Source organism: Canis lupus, chromosome 9 (assembly GCF_003254725.2).
Source record: "Canis lupus dingo isolate Sandy chromosome 9, ASM325472v2, whole genome shotgun sequence".
Lineage (NCBI taxonomy): Eukaryota > Metazoa > Chordata > Mammalia > Carnivora > Canidae > Canis > Canis lupus.
Genome location: NC_064251.1, coordinates 20409764 through 20429359, shown reverse-complemented (window position 1 = coordinate 20429359; position 19596 = coordinate 20409764). Strand labels below are relative to the sequence as shown.

The 19596-nt window shown below is 44.6% G+C and overlaps 1 protein-coding gene across 1 annotated transcript in view; it reads right to left on the bottom strand.

The window, feature by feature from the left end:
- Positions 1-5202: 5202 nt before the first annotated feature.
- The window catches only part of LSM12 (LSM12 homolog), a 28389-nt gene continuing 13995 nt past the window's right edge, over positions 5203-19596 (bottom strand). Inside the window, exons 4-6 of the mRNA XM_025440561.3 lie at positions 9426-9535; positions 7663-7789; positions 5203-6863 (exon numbers count right to left, since the gene is read on the bottom strand). Of these exons, the coding sequence (XP_025296346.1) occupies positions 6771-6863; positions 7663-7789; positions 9426-9535 (330 nt within the window). The 3' untranslated portion in view covers positions 5203-6770. The remainder of the gene's footprint in view (positions 6864-7662; positions 7790-9425; positions 9536-19596) is intronic.

Genomic DNA, 19596 nt, shown 5'->3' with positions numbered 1-19596 from the left:
CTCACGAAGGGCTGCAAGGAAAAGGAAACATCCCGAAGAGCAAGGACTAGCATTCTGGAGACCTGAGCTCTAGCCAGTTCTAGAAATGAGCTACTGGTTAGAGGACAAAAGGGCACAGTACCACATGTTGTTTCTCAAAGCAAACAGCTCCCCATCAATGAAAGTGTTCAAGTAGAGACAGTCTGTCAAGGATGCTACATAGAGGGTATTTAAACTGAAAGACAGGGGATCCCTGGGTGGCTCAGCGGTTTGACACCTGCCTTTGGCCCAGGGCATTATCCTAGAGTCCAGGGATCGGGTCCCACGTCAGGCTCCCTGCTTGGAGCCTGCTTCTCCCTCTGCCTGTGTCTCTGCCTCTCTCTGTCTCTCTCATGAATGAATAAATAAAATCTTTTAAAAAATAGAATTAAAAAAAATAATAATAATAAATAAACTGAAAGACAGGGCACCTGGGTGGCTCAAGTTAGTTGGGCATCTGCCTTTGGCTCAGGTCGTGGTCTCGGGGTCCTGGGATTGAGCCCTGCATTTTGCTCCCTGCTCAGCAGGAGTCTGCTTCTCCCTCTCCCTCCGACCCTCCTCCCGGCTTGTACTCTCCGGCTTGTACTCTCTCTTGGTCTTAAATAAATAAAAATCCTAAAAAGACACAAAATAAAAAACTGAAAGATGGGGGCACCTGTGTGGCTCAGTTAAGTGTCTGCCTTTAGCTCAGGTCATGATCCCAGGGTCCTCCTGGGTTCAGAGTCCCGAATCATCAGGTTCCCTGTTTAGCGGGGAGTCTGCTTCTCCCTCTCCCTCTGCTCATTCCCTCTCTCCCTCTCTCTCTCTCTCATTCACTTTCTCTCAAATAAAGTCTTTTTTAAAAGCTGGACTATTTCCATATGAGCTGCAATATCCCTGGCATTTCTAAGTCAGGATATCTGTGCTGAGCTTCTGATACCGCAGGGGCCATGCCTGGCACTGGAAACATCCTCTATTTACACACTGTTCACATACTGACTTCTGGCTTTACATGGCTGCTTATCCTTCCCATAGCCAGGACATCAAGATGACAGCAGGACACTTTCAGAAAGGCTAATCCAAAACAAAAACCAAAGTGTATTTTGATGACAGCCTCCATCTGTATGGGGTAAAGGGTCCATTACTAGGCTCACTCCCTCGCAGACATCCTCAGCCAAATTCCCTTCTCCTCCATAGTACACACCTGATAAATAGCCTTCATTGCACCCAGCTATCTTGATCTATACCTCAGTCACTCGACAGGACTACCACAAAATCACACAATGGGCATCTGGTTACACCCTGAATGTATGAGTACGGACCTCAGCAATCACGGCATTTGCCCCGTGGTTTACTGAACCACAGGACACGTATCCTTTTCACCCTCACTTTCCTGTCAAATCTACGAACTCACAGCAACTGTACGGCCTTCTCCTTCCTTCCTCTTTATACTGGAAGGGCTCCCTCCTATCAGAAGCCAAAATATCCTCCGTGGCCACGGATCTCTTTTCCCATCTTCTTGGAGTTCACGATTAGGTAACAAACTCTTAAACATCTAGCTCCAGCCCGGTCCTCCCCACTGAATCCCAGGCTTGTCATCCAGCTGCCCAGCTACCATCTGCTCTTCAGGGTTTCACAGGTAAGACAAACATGGCAAAACAAGACTCGATTTTTCCACAAACCTCTTCCTCTCCCACTGTTCACCATCCACACAGAAGCCACTCTCAGTTCCTCTCTCCCCCTCACCACCTTGGCCCCAAACCTTACATATCAGCAAGCCCCATCCCTCGTCATTTGTCACCACCGTGTCCTTCCTAGATTACCGCAACAGCCTCTGAGTGCAGTGGTCTTTCTGCCTCTACCTTGGCCACCCAACATCAGACTAAAAGCCCTCACCAGCTTACAACCCTCAAATGGCTCCCCATTGTGGCAAGAATAGATTCCAGTCCCTATAGCGCTGACAAGATCCTGCGTGATCTGGCTCCTGCTCATGAGGCTTCAGCCACCTATCTTCTAGTACTTCCTAAACACTCCAAGCTCTTAGCACCTCAACTTAGCACTTCCTGTTCCCTCTATCCAAGCACTCTTGGCTAGCCCCTTGTTCAGATTTCAGCTTAAATGACATCTCAAGAGACCATCCCAAAATATTATCTTCAGAGCAGTACATGTACCTCCCCATAGTTAAGCATGAACAGCTACTTGAAACTAGGGCAGAGACAAGAATAAAGGGGTGCCAGATGAGAAAAGCCATTACCCCCTCCACTAAAACTAACTGCTGGAGTCAGCATCAGAAGGGTTAGCAGAAAGGAAGGAAAGGTTAGAAGTAGGCCTCACCCTCACCTTACTTTGCCTGTTCAGGAAGATACTTAGTTCTCCTTTAGCCTTTTCGACAAAATTGAAAATGACAAGAAAATGGGACAGGGAGGCCACAACCTGACCAGGGTTGGTCCCTGCTGTCAAAAGTTTGCTCTCAAGAAAACTGAGAGCCCCATTGCTCCCCACTTGCTCATCTCCCATGTCCTCTACCAATCCCTTGTCCTCTTTCTAAGCTTGATTTCAAGTTGTCCTCAAATCCCACTCAAGTCCTGGGTCGCTTTTCATCTGGACTCTGGAAACTCATCTAGTTATTACACTGGTAACTTTCAAATGTCTGCATTCAGTCGTGTTTAACCACTGGGTTGCTAGGGAATAATACAAAAATGAGTCGGTCATTATCCTTGCCCTCCCCATCAGACTGCTCCAGGGAAACCTACACAAAGAACTATAATGCAAGTCATACACACCACGTGATATGAGGGATCCAAAACAATTCTAGGAATTGCCTTCCACTTTGACGAGGATGGCTTCGCAGGTGGCTTTGAAGCAAGGCACTGGAGGATCAGACAGACGAGATAAAACAAGATAGGCTGGGAGTGATCTGAGATCACCTAGCCCCATACCTCTTCTATTATAACAATTCCAAGATGCTAAGATTAGAGTGCACTTCGTCAGCTGGGGGTGAGGCAACCAGTTGGCAAGTATCTTTCTTCTGATATTGTGAAGTACGCTGCATTGAAATACACTGCGTTGTCAGAAGTACAAGGAGTGGGAAGAAGTGCTTTAGAATCTAGAGGGTATGAAAACTGTTAGCCCCAGAGGGTGGGAGGGGGGGGAAACGTTTGCCTTATTTTCTAGCTTTCCTATAATGAGCCCTGTAAGGCTTTTATAATAAAACAGAACAAACTCGTTGTGAAACTTTATTACCCAACAGAAGTCTACGACCAGTGGATGGCAGCCTAACAGCATCCTTTTGTCACTTGTAAGGTACCTGGTACTACTATGTCGAATCTCTTAAGCTTGGGCAGTACACACTGGTGGTTTCGTTTCTCAAAGGGGAATTCTCTGGCATGAGCAGCCTCCAACGGTGATGAAAAGGCAAACCCACCATGTGAACAATGACCATCATCCAACCCAGATGACCAAGCCTAGTTCCCAAACCTACCCCTGCCTCTCTCCCCACCACTACTCACCCCGCACATTACAGGTCCTCGTCTTGTATGTTCTCACCATGGGTCAACAGGATAGTAGACTCTATCCCCATATAGGACTGAAAGCTCTCTACATTTTCCTTTACTAACTAGTATGCCTTGTGGAAGAACAGATTGCAACACACACATTTTTGACTTCAAAAATGTCAAGGAACCTTTACCCTAAATCACTGGATCCCGGCTGAAGCCCCTGACCTAACCCTGAAGGGCCTGAGTAATTTTCAAAGCAAGAAGCTGCTCAGACTCTGAACAGCACTATTTAGTATCAACTCACTGTGGGAATGCTCCTTATACCCTGACTCCACATTCTACCCAGCAGTACACCCAAAAGCATGTGGCAGTGGGGAGGGAGGTCATTGGGTGCCAGGGTGGAGGTTTACGTATACTGGGGAAGAGAAGGCTGCAAGACCAAGGAGACACTATAGAACTACCTGCGCGTGTCATCAGAGATGCAAGCCCTCCGAACCACACTCTTCAGCACCTCAGTGCTCTTCCAATCTAGCAGGAAATTCCTGCGCCTCTCACCCATCTATGTTGCACTCCACACCTGGCAAACAAGTGAGCAATGCACATGCCATTAGTTTAGAAAGTCACAGAGCAGAATTAGGAGCCTATGGGAGGATAAAAGGCTGGGGTTCCATTCCAGCTCTGCCACCATGGGTAGCAGGGGTTCTCAGGACAAGTCACTTAGCCCTGTGGAATCCACTCTCCTTCTGTGAAAGGAGTGGTTTCCATATTATAATCAAAGGAATTTCCCAGGACTCCATGGCAGAGGTAGAGGTGAGATCAGAGACAGAAGGCAGGACTCTTGAGACATCCCCATCCTTGCCCGTTTTATGTTATCGGCCTCACTTAAAACACAATCTAGAGAAGACTTCTGAAACAAAGCCAGAGTTTCTGCTGACCATCTAATCCAATCTCATCCCCAGAGTCAACCACCCCAGGACCAAGCTAACACTGACAGAGCACCTTCTAGGTATCAAGCATTCTAAAGATATTTAGCCTTCTACACCAACTTTAGGAGATGGGTATGGACTCCATGTTGACAGTGGGAAGCGAAGGCTCACGCTGGTGAAATGACTTACCCACAGTCTCAAAGTGAGGAATGGGAGGTGTGGGGATGTGAGCCCAACTATTTATGCCTCCAAAGCCCTGGTTCTTTCTTCTTCACCGGCCTTTCACACGGTCGTAACTCCACCTCTTGAAGTGCTTAAAGTTCCCCCACAACATTTTATAAACGAAAACTAGAGTCAAAAGTACTCCTATCAGAGCTTACAAGGTCTCTCTTCTTTCTCCCTTTTTTATCTTCTTCAGCAGCTTACACTTCTGTGCAAACTAAATTGAAGGCCTGGTATTTTAAATCTAGCTCTGGCCAATAGCAGGTGGATATAAAAGTCTTCTCTTGTTTTTTTTTCTTCCAAACAGCCCATAACAAACGGCCTCATGTGTGTGTCCATCCCTCTGCGCCCCTACCCCACTCACACATACCTCCCAACCCTGAATCCCTTTCTTGAAATTATACACTTTGCGCTATATCCCTGGGTGAGCTCCAGGGGTAGGAGGAGGAAGGGTAAAGAGTAGGAAGCAGAGAATCTAAAGGGAAAAATTACCAAACACACTTCCCCTTACATCCCCTCCCTCTGGGGTCTCTAGAGCATGTACAAACCTGACACATGAGTGATGGTTAAAAAAATTTGGGTTTTATTGTTTTTGCTAAACAATACTAAAAAAAAATTCATTTTGAAGGCAGGGCTTGAATTATTTAATTTTGATCCATTTATTTAATTAAAAAAAAAAAAGGAAGGGGAAAGAGATCATGGCCAAAAAGATAGTAGTTAACCCCCACCCCACCCCCAAAGCTCCAGCCAGTCACATGAGCATCACCCACTTCCCACTAGGTGCCTGATATTCAGCTGGTGGCACACTCTGCCCCACTGGACTGCCCTGAAGACACAGGGACAACGGGTGCCAGTTTTCGTGCTCAGCAGGTTAGTCAAACCAGACAAACTGGTGGGCTAAAGTCCAGAAGTTCTCTCCAGGTTTTCTGCCCATCGGCTGAGCATATACAAACTATCGTTAGCTTGTAAAATTTAAGTGGGGTGGGGAAGGGCATAAAAGCAGGAGGTTGGTGGGAGAAGAGAAACTACAGGTCACCCAAGCTTTCTCCTGGGCTAGTGGCTCTGGATACAGACTTCGAGAGACTGGGAGAGGTGGGCTCCAGGTTTCTTATGGAAGAAAATCATCCTTCGAGGAGGAGCTGAGACGTGCCATGCAAAATAGTTCTTCCTGCAGAGGGCACGGGAGACAGGGCAGCTGACTCTCCCATCTAGGAGACGGGAGAGTGGTGAGAAGTTCTTCTAGTACCATGAAGTAAGACAAAAGGCAGAGGGAGAATCCTGAGGTTCTGGCCAAATCTGAGACTGGTACACACACACAGACTAAAAAGCCATCAGGAACCCTCACAGCCGAATCCCACCTGCAAACACTGGCTCTAGAAAGTGCTGCAGAAGATTCTTGCTGTGAACCAAGTCAAGTTAGTTGCCTGGCTATAGGTGGTGGGGAGGGTAATACGTTTTTATTTTCGAAGGGATGAGGTGGGAAGAGCGGCCATGATCTAGTAAAAAGAGACCTGCAAGAAGCAGAAAATATTTAGAGAACATTTTAATATATATTTTCATATATATATTTAAAGTTAAGAAAAATAAAACTAATTCAAGCCATGCCCTGTGCAAAAAAAGAAAAAAAAAAAAAGAAAAAAAAAGACAAATTTAAAGTGAGACCTCTGTCTGCTGCTCTAGTCTCAACTTAAGTATCACAGTCAGCTTGTTACTTTTATTTTGGAAGAGAAGATGTAAAAGTTTCTTTCGATCACTCAGAAGGCAAGTGTAGCCACTTATAAAAACAGAATGGCAGGGACAGACTAGGAAAGTGAGAGGTGAAAGGGCAGAGCAGGAAAGGAATTTTCAAAAATAAAATTAACAAGGTGACTGTTCCAGAAGGGGCTGTGAAAAGGACATGGTGGACCGAAGTCTGTTAGTCAAGTAATGATTCAACTTTTAAATTATTCTCTTGTTCTTTTTTGTTGGGTGTTTTGTTTGTTCAAGTCTAAGATTTGGAAATGCTGACTCTGTTAACAAGAGCCAACAGGAAATATAGGATCCCTTCCCTCCCCCGGCCTGCCTCCGCCGAAGCCACCACCATCGCCTCGTTGGCTGGATGCTGGAAGAGTCCTCCATGTGTGTGGACTCAGGATGACAGGGCAGCCTCCTTCTGTGGTTGCTGGGCTTGTGAACGCTGCAGTATCTTTTGGCTTTCCACGTCTCTAAAATGTTTTTCAACCTGAAAGAGACCAGTTCAGCCTAGGTCAGAACAGGAGATGGGCACCAAGGCCTCCCAAACAGTTCACTCCGGGCATCCACAGCCCATCCTGGCTGTCCATCTCATGGACCATTCAGGCACCTCTCCCCTTGGTGTCTGCGGGCCTTCCCAGACAAACGTAGGCAGGGGCCTCTTGTTTCAACCACATATGCTACAGGTTCAGCTAAGACTCTCTAAAAGAAGGTGAACCTATAAACTAAAACACAGCATGAAAGGAGATTATTATGCCCAAACTCCCTCCCCCCTCTTCACCTAAGTGCAGAATAAAAAGCTGACAAGGTATTAACAGTATTAGAATGTTTACATCCACAATGATGGTCTCTCAATGCTTAGAGTGTTCTCACAAATGCTGCCACTCAATCTAGACAGTCACATGATATATGCAAGGTCAGAAATGCCAACATCAACTGATTTATACCAACCAGCCCTTTCTGAGAAGAACCCAGCCTGGGATGAGAGGAACTGTTCAGGCTCAATACCATGGAATGGTCTGGTTAATTCCAAAAAGCCACAGTGCTGAGGACATGGGGCCAACCACTCACTTTATTGCACGCTGCCCAGTGGGTTCCATCCCCACAGGCATGGCCAAGCCACAGTTGCAGAGCACTGAAGCGCAGGGGGCAGGGGGCTAGGCAGAGCTACCCTCAAGTTGGTAGGTCGCACCAGGCAGGGATTAAAGTACAAGGTCCTGCCCTGATGCTGTAGGGGTAAAGGCCAAGGAATCATCCTTTCTCTAAAGGTTCACAGCTCCTTTACTTACTATTTTGCGTACATGGCTCAGTGCACTCCCCTCTTTGCCTTTACAGTTTTCCACTTGATATGGGGGTGTAATAACAACTTCTTCCATGACTACGATGTTTTTTTCTTGCCATTTACAGTCTTTAATGCTGGAAGGAGAAGAGAGCAGGTGAAAGTTGCCTCTTGCAGGCATCCCAAACCTCCTGCCTGATGAATAAATAACTCCAGAAAATTGACCCCCCACTTCTCAGCTCACAGCTCAGGCAATAACCAGATGCCAGCAGCCCATTGGGTGTAGTAGCCAAGAAATACTTCCTGGGCACCACTGGCTAGGAAAAGCAATGACATGACGCATATTCCATTCCGAGGAGAGCCCAGAAGAGTTACTCTGAAGCATTAGGGACAGCCTATATTGGTGGCAGCCTCAGAAGTCTAATCCAAATTGAATTCAAATGAACAGCTAGGAACAGGCCACTAGATTCAATTTAAGTAGCAGCCTAGGGTAGGGGTTGGCAAACTTTTTCTATACAGAGTCAGACAGCAAGTATTTTAGGCTGTAAGGGCCATACAATTTCTGTCACAACTACTGAACTCTGCTGCTGTACCAAACTACAAAAACAGTCACAGATGACATATAAACAAACTAGCAGGGATCCCTGGGTGGCGCAGCGGTTTAGCGCCTGCCTTTGGCCCAGGGCGCGATCCTGGAGACCCGGGATCGAATCCCACATCGGGCTCTCGGTGCATGGAGCCTGCTTCTCCCTCTGCCTATGTCTCTGCCTCTCTCTCTCTCTCTCTCTCTCTGTGACTATCATAAATAAATAAAAAAATAAATGTTTAAAAAATAAATAAATAAATAAATAAACAAACTAGCAGATTTGGCTAGAGTTTGCCAACCTCTGACCTAGAGGGAAATAGCACCTTTAGAAAGACAGGAAAAAGAAATTCCCCATCTTACTGTGATCTATACTCTGCCTCCCACCTCCTAAAATGGAAACTGCTCCTCAAACTGGCCCTTCTCAATTTTCAGACAGCTGGGCACTTGCCAGACTGGGAAAACCCATTCCAGTTCACACTTGGGGAAACGCAGGGCAGCTGATATTCTTCAGAGTTCCTTCACATACCTGTAAATGTTCAGATACTCATTCCACGGCCTCAAACAGCTCTGATGCCAGCTGCCATCTGTGCACCAGACCCAGGTGGTTAAATAGGGTAACAGAAGGCAGCAGGGGGGAGGGGGAGTGTCAAATGTTTCAGTTTTTCAGCAGCTAGGGAAGCTAGTGGAGAGTCAAATGACTTCTGCTGTGACAAAATGTCTTTTAGGAGGTGGTAATAAGGTGGCCTTCTGCTCTCCCTGACTCCGTATATACACCCCAATGTACAATTGGAGAGAGACAGAGACATGTAACTTTCCTTTAATAAAACTGCATCAGCTTCTGGAGAAAGGTACAAGAAGATCAAAATAATGAAAGAGAAAGAAGCCACAAGCTCTAAATTATTGAACACCAGCTCTAAAAGGGATCTTTAGGATAATCTAATCCCAAACCAAATTTTACATATGAAGAAAGTGAAGGTAAGAGAAGACAACTTGTCCACAATTACACCATTTTCCTGTACAGAAAGGTAATAGACACCCGCATCCCTGGACACAGAGGTGCTGCGGACACACTAACCAGCATCTCTACTGACTTTCAGGAACACAACTACCCAACAGCTGGCTACCACACAGCACAGCCAGGCAGCATCACCCCCAGGACAAGGGACCCCTATGCTCCCCCAACTCACGTCTTGTGTATGGTCTGGAAGAGCTGCTGGCCCTCTAGGGAAACACCAGCGCTGATTGCATAGGCCTGGCTCAGCTTCTCCTCCTTCTCTGTCCGTGCTTTGCTGGCAAGCTAGGGTAGGGGAGAGGAAAGAGACTCAGAAAAGCATTCACCTTCATTATTCCCAACAGTCAGGACCTGTTTAGGAAAGGAGGCTGGAAAAGACTGGTTTGGTAGATTCCGTTTTTTTCAGAGTTTATGGAACACATACATGATATACCTGAGAAGTTACTGCTACAGTGGCAAACATTCCTTCCACCAGTACTTACTGAGTGCCCACCAGGTACCAGACATACACTGTGCTAGACTTGAGATAACAGCACTGAAGCAAGGACTGGACACAGACTACAAATAAAAACACAAAGTAACTTCAGACAGTACTAAGGAGCTAGGAAGAAAACAATGCAGGGCAATGTTACACAGCGGGACTGGGAAGTGATGATCAGATAAAAGATAACACACACATTTCTATGAAAGGAAAAAATTAAGAATTTTTATCAGCCATTGCTAGAGTTTAGAAATTAATATCTACAACACTTTCAAAGACCAGAATTTGAGGTTCTAAAGACTACCTTCCTGATACCACTATCTGTACTCACATGGGGAGCCAAGACTCAAGTAAACCTAACCCATGGATACTGCCCACCTTCAATGTGAGCTACTACTATCCTGCTCTTTAGAAAATGGAATGGTCTGCCTTCTACCTTACATCTGTTCCTTATCTGCCCTCTAGTGGAACACTCATAAACTGATCAAAAGAAATTCTAATAAAATCTATAGTATAGTAGTTCCCCCCCCCCCCCTTATCCAGGGTCGACCTCAGTCTGAAAGCAGATGATCCTCCTCCTGACATATCATCAGGTCAGGTTAACAGAAACCTACTGCTACATCACAGTGCCTACATCATTCACCTCATTTCATCTCATCACGTAGGCATCTTATCACTTCACATCAGTACAAGAAGGGTGAGTAAAAACAATACAATGAGATATTTTGAGACAGAGACGGTGTTCACATAACTATTATTACAGCATATTGTTGTAATTTTTCTATTATCGTTGTTGTTAATCTTTACTGTGCCTAACTATAAATTAAACTTTATCACAGTTATTGATCTACAGGAGAAAAATTAGTATATACAAGGCTCGGTACTATTCATGGTTTCAAGCACCCTCCACGGTCTTGGAATGTACACCCTGCAGATAAAGAGGGGGACTACTGTAGTCTACTAAAATCTAGTTAAGTCCCTCCCAATAGGGGTGTGTTGCCGTATCAACCTCTACTGACCCTCTAATATACTTCTAGTCCCCACCCTACAGTATTTGGTGCTAGAGACTCCAGGAATACAAACTTAAGGGTAAGACAAAACAAATATGCTGGATTAGACGGCCAAAATGAAAAGTCGATAATGCATCTGAAAGTCAAACAAATGATTTGGGAGATTTTTCAGGCCCACAATCATGAACAGCCTAGTATAATGATGCTGCAGCTAGTATACTAAAGACATATACAGACACACACGTGAGAACACATAATTTGTCCCCAAATACCAGTTCCTTAAAATAGGGAGATCATACCTCACACACATCCCCAAAGTACCTAGCTATTAGGAATTCTTTTTTTTTTTCTTTTTTTTTTTTAGATTTTATTTTATTGGGACGCCTGGGTGGCTCAGCGGTTGAGCGTCTCTGCTTTCAGCTCAGGTCGTGATTCCGGAGTTCCAGGATTGAGTCCCACATCGGGCTCCCTGCGAGAAGCCTGCTTCTCCCTCTGCCTGTGTCTCTGCCTTCTCTCTGTCTCTCTCATAATAAATAAATAAAATCTTTAAAAAAATTTTTTTTATTTCTTTGAGAGAGAGCGCGCACATGCTGGAGTATGAGCGGGGGGAGAGGCAGAGGGAGAATCCAACTCCCTGCTGAACAGGGAGACTGACCAAGGACCTGATCCCAGGATCTGTGACCTGAGCCAAAAGCAGATGCTTAACAGACTGAGCTGCCCAGGTGCCCCAATATTTGGAACTCTTAAACATTTATATTCCACTGTAACAGTGACCCTTCAAACCAGAGATCAAGTACAGTTCTAGAGGCAAAGTTCTAATTGTTAGCAAAATGAAGCACTCTATTAAAGTGTGGGTTTGACTATGAAGAAGAGAAAAGGAGACCTTCAACTGGGATATGGGGAGCCCTACCTCTGAGTTTCAAAGATCATCTGAGGGGTGAGGGGTGTGAACACAGAAGAGAGAGGTCATGCACACTGTCATTTCAGTGTCCCTAGGGGCAAGAGGAAAGAAACACCAAAACTGCAGTGATTTGAAGCCAGAGCTCATTTTTCACATGGTCCCCAGGACATGAAGAGATAACTACAGCAGCACTAAAATAAATAATCTTTCAAGCCTGGTCCCGCTATGCTGGCCCCATCAGGCTGGAACTCCACAGAGAAATACATGCATAGGGCTGACAGTATTCCCATGAGCCTTGGCAATCCCAACTGCAGTAAGAAAGCATTCAGTTTCTATGGAAAGAGAACCACTGGTGGTGTATTTTAAGCAGCAAAAAGCAAAACTTAGTCACCAAAAAAACCCTGATAACAAGGAGTTTCCTTGAGTCTCACTGTTCCAAACAACCCTGTAAAAAATCTGAAGTCTCCAAGGAAAGAAGGAAAAACTAGGGGACAACAGAGCTCCCCTGGATTAATCATGCTCTTGCAGGGTTCCTACAGAGAGCAAGTGACCAGGTAGATGTTTACCTTACCCCATGAACAGGTTCGAAGGTCTCATTTGGAGGTCTTTTTATTTTTTTATTTTTTAAGATTTTATTTATTTAATCACGAGAGACATAGAGAGAGAGAGAGAGAGAGAGAGAGAGGCAGAGGGAAAGGCAGGCTCCATGCAAGGAGCCCGACACAGGACTCGATCCCAGGATCACGTCCTGGGCTGAGAGGCAGCGCGCCAAACCGCTGAGCCACCCAGGCTGCCCCAGAGGTCTTTTTTAAAAATGTTTATCCCTGAAAACCAAAAACATCTCCCAGTATTGGGTCAGACCAAACTGCTTCTATAAAGCTTGTGTTGACTAAATAATACAGGATACCCACAGCAAAACATCCTTGTCACCTACAGAGATTAAAAACAGAACATCACCCATTCAATAAGAGAAGAAATGGCTCAGGGAAACCAGGCACCTATGCAGAATATTTAAGAACAGAACTGACAAATTTAAGCTAGAAGAAGAGGGAAAAAGGCTGAGAGAGGAGTCACTTTTGAATTTTTGCCAGAGGTAGAATAATATGCATATAAATCTCAGCCAGAAGGGATTTGTTTGGATAGCCTGAGTAACAGCAGCACAACAGTTAAAGAACAAGAATTTCAAAGTACATTTCTAGCCCCCTAAAATACGAATTGTACAATCTCCTCCAAAGACTATCCTGAAAGCAAAGGAGAATAGACTAGATGATTCTCCATGTGAACTCATAGTGCAAACAGATCCCAAATGCTAAATGATAAAGAAGAGCCTTAGATAAGGGGGAGTCTGGGTAAGCTCAGTTGGTTAAGCATCCAACTTTTGGTTTCAGCTCGGGTTGTGAGATCAGGCTCTGTGTCAGGCTCCACACGGAGTGTGGAGTCTGTCCCTCTCCCTGCACCCTGCCCCCGCCCATAAATAAATAAATTAAATCTTTACCCCCCTCCAAAAGGAGAGGTTCTTAGAAAAGTCAACAAAAATCAGAGTAAACTGACTGTATTTTAATTTGCCCCAATATCCTCAATTACTCTACCTGTACCTGCAATTTTGCTTTGGGGGATCTGGACACACTGCAAACCTTGATACCTCCAGCTGTCAGTTTATGAATTGCATTTTCATGGCATCTGAAAAATGTTTAAATCTGATATCCAGCTACATAGATCTGCTTTCACCAGGAACTTGTACAAAAAGGGTAAATTTCTCCCACAGAAGAACCTATCAATAAGGCACAAGGAAGGTTACCCTCACAAAAGGAATCTAGCAGTCTTCTCTCAAAATTAGGAGTGAGATCACCTTGCTCTTTTTAGGAATGTTCCTGAAAACTCATGAAAAATGTAGATAATCACCTTTTATAAACCCAATAACTACCATTCTACCCTCAAGTTAGCAGTTACACAGATTTAAATTCTCCCACATATTTTTGTAAACTCATACATATGTATAAATGGTCCAGTTATTCCAAGACAAGTTTAGTTATTGTCAAACCACTAGAGGGAACCAATAAAAGCTGCCCTCAGTGGAGGTGTAGGGGTGTGCCTTTCAAGCTTGGGAGGGTTACCACGATTACAATTTTTTAAATTCAGTGACTACAACCGTACTGCAACCATTTTCAATGTAAACATGCTAGCTGCTAGCCTCGCTTCCAATCAAACCTGAAACACTAACTGGTTAGAATCTCAAAGAGTATAAAGGCACCACTTTACAAACACATGGGGTTCAGGCAAAGTGAGAAACACAAACCTACAAATATTTGTTACTAATGTGTATGTGGCTTAAATGAAATGAGTGCACAAGCCAACCTGTACTTACCTGCCCTTTCTCGAAACTCAGTGAAAATAGCTATTCCCTGTCTACTAACCAGTGCTTCCTCCCATGGCCATTTTACATATAGCAACTTGAGTGGGCACTGAAGAAAAGTACACAAACTTGATACCAAAGCACATCAATATTAAAAGGCATCTAGTCATGCCTGCTGTTGGGTAACCCTTGAGAGAGTCAATTAACAAACATACTCATCTCCTCCTGTGCTCAGTGACATGGAGAAAAGGGAGCAGCCACAACAACAAAATCCAAGCAATATGCACTTCATCTTGTTATTCAGTCACCAGCTGGGCCATCTTAGTCCCACACACCCAGACCAGGAAGGCACAGGTGCTGTGGGGAATCCAGAGGGATTCCTACTTCAAGTATTTAACAGGCTGTGACAGCTGATACAACAAGGGAAGCAGAGTCCAAAGAGGAACATGCTGGATGTGACCTACTGACTCCAATGAGCCACTCTGAGTTTGTCTTCTCTGTGTATGCAGGCTGTCCAACCAGCTGCCCTCATAGAGAGGTTAGGAAGCACTGCAGCTGCTGCCCAGGAACTGCCGGCACTGCCCGCAAGGCCTGGTAGAGGCGGAGTGGTGACAGACCAGGGCAGCCAAGAACCATTGGCATACTGAGGGCCAGTGCTTCTTTTTTTTTTTTTTTTTTTAAATATATTTTTTAAAATTTATTTATTCATGAGAGACACACAGAGAGAGACAGAGACACAAGCAGAGGGAGAAGCAGGCTCCATGCAGGAGCCTGACCTGGGACTTGATCCTGGGTCTCCAGGATCACACCCTGGGCTGAAGGCAGCACTAAACCACTGAGCCACCAGGGCTGCCCACCAGTGCTTGTTTCTGATGTTTCAATTGCAGGGTGTGCTCTTGGAAAGCCCTCCTTCCTAGCTAGCAACAAGCAAGCTCTGAAAATATTTCTTCCAGCTATCAAATCAGTATCCCCAAGTCTTCCTGTTCCCTAGCTGAAAGCTCCTGTCTGACAGTTTCACTAAAATACTGTTCTTTCCAACTCCAGATAGTTGGGAACTCCAAAAATAGAGTACCCCACTTGTCGTTGTGTCTTAGAATACATAATAATGAATCAAAACATTGAATCAAACAGGAACTGTAGAGCCTAAGAGGCCTGGTAGTGAATATTAAAATTTTGGGCAGCCTGGGTGGCTCAGCGGTTTAGCGCCGCCTTCAGCCCAGGGTGTGATCCTGCAGTCCTGGGATCGAGTACCACATTGGGCTCCCTGCATGGAGCCTGCCTCTCCCTCTGCCAGTGTCTCTGCCTCTCTGTTTCTCTCTGTGTCTCTCATGAATAAACAAAATCTTTTTAAAAAATAATAAATAAATATAAAATAAAATTCTAAGACCCAATTTGTTAAGCGAGAGCTTACTCCATCCTAGGCACCAAGCTACATACTTTACATGTATCAAAATATTTAATCCATACAACAGGGCACCTGGGTGGCTCGGCTGGTTTAAGCATCTGCCTTCAGCTCAGGTCATGATCTTGGGATCCTGGGGTTAAGCCCCATGTCAGGGTCCCTGTCTGCTTCTACTTCTTTCTCGGCCCCTTCCTCTAACTTGTGCTAATAAATAAAATCTTAAAAAAAAAAAAAAAAAAAATCGAGGGGTGCCTAGGTGGCTCATTCAGTTAGGTGTCTGCCTTCAGCTCAGGTCATGATCCCAGGATCCTGGGATCAAGCCCCACATCAGATTCCCTGCTCAGCAGAGAGTCTGCTTTGTCCCTCTCCCTCTGCCTGCCACTTCCTCTGCTTATGCACATGCTCTGTCAAATAAATAAATAAAAACTTAATAAAAAAAATCCATACAACAAGCCTATGGAATGGGGACTAAAATCCCTCCTACTTAATAGATGGAGAAACTAAGTTACAGTTGTTAAGAAACTTGCCCAAGTTTACCAAGCCACAAGTGGGGGAAACTCTGGATTTCAACCTAGTCTGACTCCAGAAGCTTGCATTCTTAACCCTGTACTACAAACAGTTCCACCTAAGAGAAGTCAGTCTAAATTACTGGTGAAAATATAAAATTTGAATGCAAAAGAAAATATTTTCAGAAAGGAAAAATTTTTTTTTCCAAAAATGAAAAACTCAGCTGCCATCTCCTCTTTTTGTCAGTTCATTCTGGCATTCCCACCAATGCCCCCAGTGCAGAACGCAGCTGTCTGCATTCTAGTGAAGGACCGCTCTTTTCTGAAAAGGGCCCCAGTCTCCCCCTGAACCTCAAGGACATTTCTTTTGTTAAAAGTAAATCACGGGAATGCTTTTCAGAAAACAGATCTTGTGTGGAGAAAGCATTTCAGTCCAATAATGACAGGTACCCCCTGGACCTATCAATTTTTTTTTGTTAATATTTACCTATTTAAGTAATCTCTACACCCAATGTGGGGCTCAAACTCACAACCCCAAAATCAAGAGTTGTATGCTCTACCAACTGAGCCAGTCAGACGCCCCATGGACCCGTCATTTTCTGATTGGTCCAAGACTAGGGAAGCTAAGTCAAGCAAGTTTCCTGCACTTGAATGTTAAGATATGTTGAGTGCAGGGGAGCCTTGGGTGGCTAAATTGGTTGAGCCTCCGACTCTTGGTTTCAGCTCCAGCTGTGATCTCATGAGTTGTGGGACAGAGCCCTGTGTGTAGGGCTCTGCACTTAGAGGGGAGTCTGCTTGAGGATTCTCTCCTTCTGCCCCTCCCCTGGCTCATGCTCCATCTCCAAAATAAATAAATAAATCTTAAAAAAAAAAAAAAAAGATACATTAAGTGCTTTGAGCTATGATGAAAAACACCCTGCAAATCCAGGGGCCATGGTGACATGATACTTAAATCATCATGTTGCTACTACATAATATAGACCAGCCTCAAGTCACAGCCAGTCCAGGCCAAGGCAAAGGTTTTTCTCTCACCTATTTTAAAATAAAAACTACTTGTCATTAAGTCAGTAGTTTGTTAGCTATTTGTAATTATATCACTAAACACAATTCATAACTACAAGAGAAAACTAAACTTCCAGGACACTAACTAATTCCCTACTCCTAAGACCCTGAAACTAGTACTGCTGTGGAACCTCTACACAGCCCTGTCAGAAAGAGAAATTGCTGAGATACAAGCTGAAATCTGACCTCAACAACCTATCTCTGAGAGTGTCCACTCAAATTAGCTCACATGTAGCTGCGAGGATTAGGAGAGATACCCCAAATGAAAACACTAGGTGAGCTGTAAAACACTGTACAAGTATTAGCTGTCAACACTATTATTATAACATCCTTATTATTAGCACAAAGAAGGTGGCTTGTGGGTCATTTCAGAAAAATCCATACAATCCAACCTTCCTTTAGCCAATGGCTCAGTGCCCTCTCCTTTCTGGTTTCTATATGAGCTGCTAGAGAGGCTAGAAGTCCCAAACAGAACATCTTCCAAAACATAAATGGAATAGTAAGTTGGAAATGCCTTTATGTGCCAAAACGGGGGGACTACTTAAGGAATAAAGAGTTGACTTGGGGGCACCTGGGTGGTTCAGTTGGTTAAGAGTCCAATTCTTGATTTAGGCTCAGGTTAGGATCTTAGGGTCCAGAGACAGAGCCTGCTAAGAAACCACACTGAGTGTGGAGCCTTAATATTCTCTCTCCCTCCCTCTGCCCTTCCCCCACCTCTCCTCCCCACTCTCACCTTCCCTCCCCTGCTAGGGATAGGGAGCACATGCACTGCTCGCTCTTTAAAAAAAAAAAAAAAAAAAAAGTTGATTTTATTCAGTGATAGTCAAAGAGCCATGCCCTGTTTCCTGGGCTCTGAAGAGAGAAAATAAAACAGAAGAGCCACACACACCCCTTACTCCCTCAAAAAGTAATTCTGGCCCAAACCCCTGCCTACCACACACTAGCTGCATGAACCTGAACATGATGCATAACCTCTCCAGAGCCTCAATTCATTCATCTGGGGCCCATCCTGAAGGGTTATTGTTGGAAGTTCAGTAAGCATGTAACACCTAACACCATTATCAGCACATAACAAGTCCCTTCCCTCCCTCTGAGAACTAATAACCTCCAGGTTAGCTTACTGACAGAACAGCAAAAGTTTCTAAATTGCAGAGATGGGCAAATGGAGCACCTTCCAAATTAAAATTAGCTTGATTCCATTTAGCTTCCTTTTATCTAATTACTTATTCTTCAAGACCCTACTCCACTATTACATCAGGAAAGCCTTCCCTAAAATGTTTAACTACTCTATGCCAAGGGTTGGCAAACTACAGCCTGTGGGCCAAATTTGGCCAACCACCTGTCTTAGTTACGCTTTATTAGAAAAACCATGCCCACTTGTTTATATATCATCTATGGCTGCTCTTGCTACAAAGGCAAAGTTGAGTAGTTGTGACAGAGAATGGACAGGCCACAAACCTAAAATATTTACTATGTGGCCCTTCACAGAGAAAGTTTGCTGGCCCCTGCTCTGTGCTCATAGCATCTTGCTCATACCTCCACTAACACTAATCCTGCCATACGGTCAGCACTGGTTAAACAATGCTCTCCCCTTTCACTACCAACAAACACAAGATTCTTGTGGGCAAAGGCGTCTTCATCATCCTAACATTCCCAGCACCTGGAAAGGAGGGGGAGTGAGAAGAGGAGGATAAGAGGAAAAGAAACCTCAACTATTAGTTTCACAGAACAGTTCCCAGTTCCAGTTAAATGACTAACATACGGTCACACAATTCATTAACAGCCCAGCTGTTAAAAAAAAAAAAAAAAAAAAACCTAGTTCTTCAAACTCCCCACAATCTACCGCAGACACTGTTAGCTTTTGGCAGATCCTTTCATTTTCCACTTCAGGTACGATTTGCTTGTCTCTCCAGGGTAGTTTCTGGTATTTACCTAAGCTAGTCTCAAAATTCCAATGCTAGAACTTGACTGCATCACCCTTTTCCCTCCAAGTCTGTTCAGTAGTGGAAAGGCTAAACAGAACGCCCCTTAACAGAAGAAGTAATACCACCATTGACTCACCAGTGAAGTCCTCATTTTGAATCGACTCCATGTCAGAGTGCAGAGGTAGCTTCAATAACACACTGATGCACACCTCTGCCAGTCACTCAGGCACAGCAATTTGTCTTTTCAGGTGGACGGGAACTGCCTCCACACCCCATGATGTTAAGAAAGCCCCCTTTGGAACCAAACCCTTAACCTAATGAAGGTTCACAGGGTCAGCTGGCTGCCATGCATTATGGCTTGAACTGAGTCATGAGCCCTAGCCTGAAGCACTGCATCCCCCACTATGGCTGTCAGTTTCAATGCCACTGAATGTGACATCCTTCAAAAGGCTAGTGGATTTTTTTTTTTTTTTTTAGGCTAGTGATTTTTTTAAGTAGGCTTCCTGCTGAGCATGGAGCCTAATGTGAGGCTTTAATTCACAAACCTGAGATCAAGACCTGAGATCAAGAGTCAAGCGCTTAACCGACTGAGCCACCCAGGCACCCCCAGAAGGCTAGTGATTTTTTTTTTTTTAATTTTTTTTTTTTTATTTATTTATGATAGTCACACAGAGAGAGAGAGAGAGAGAGGCAGAGACATAGGCAG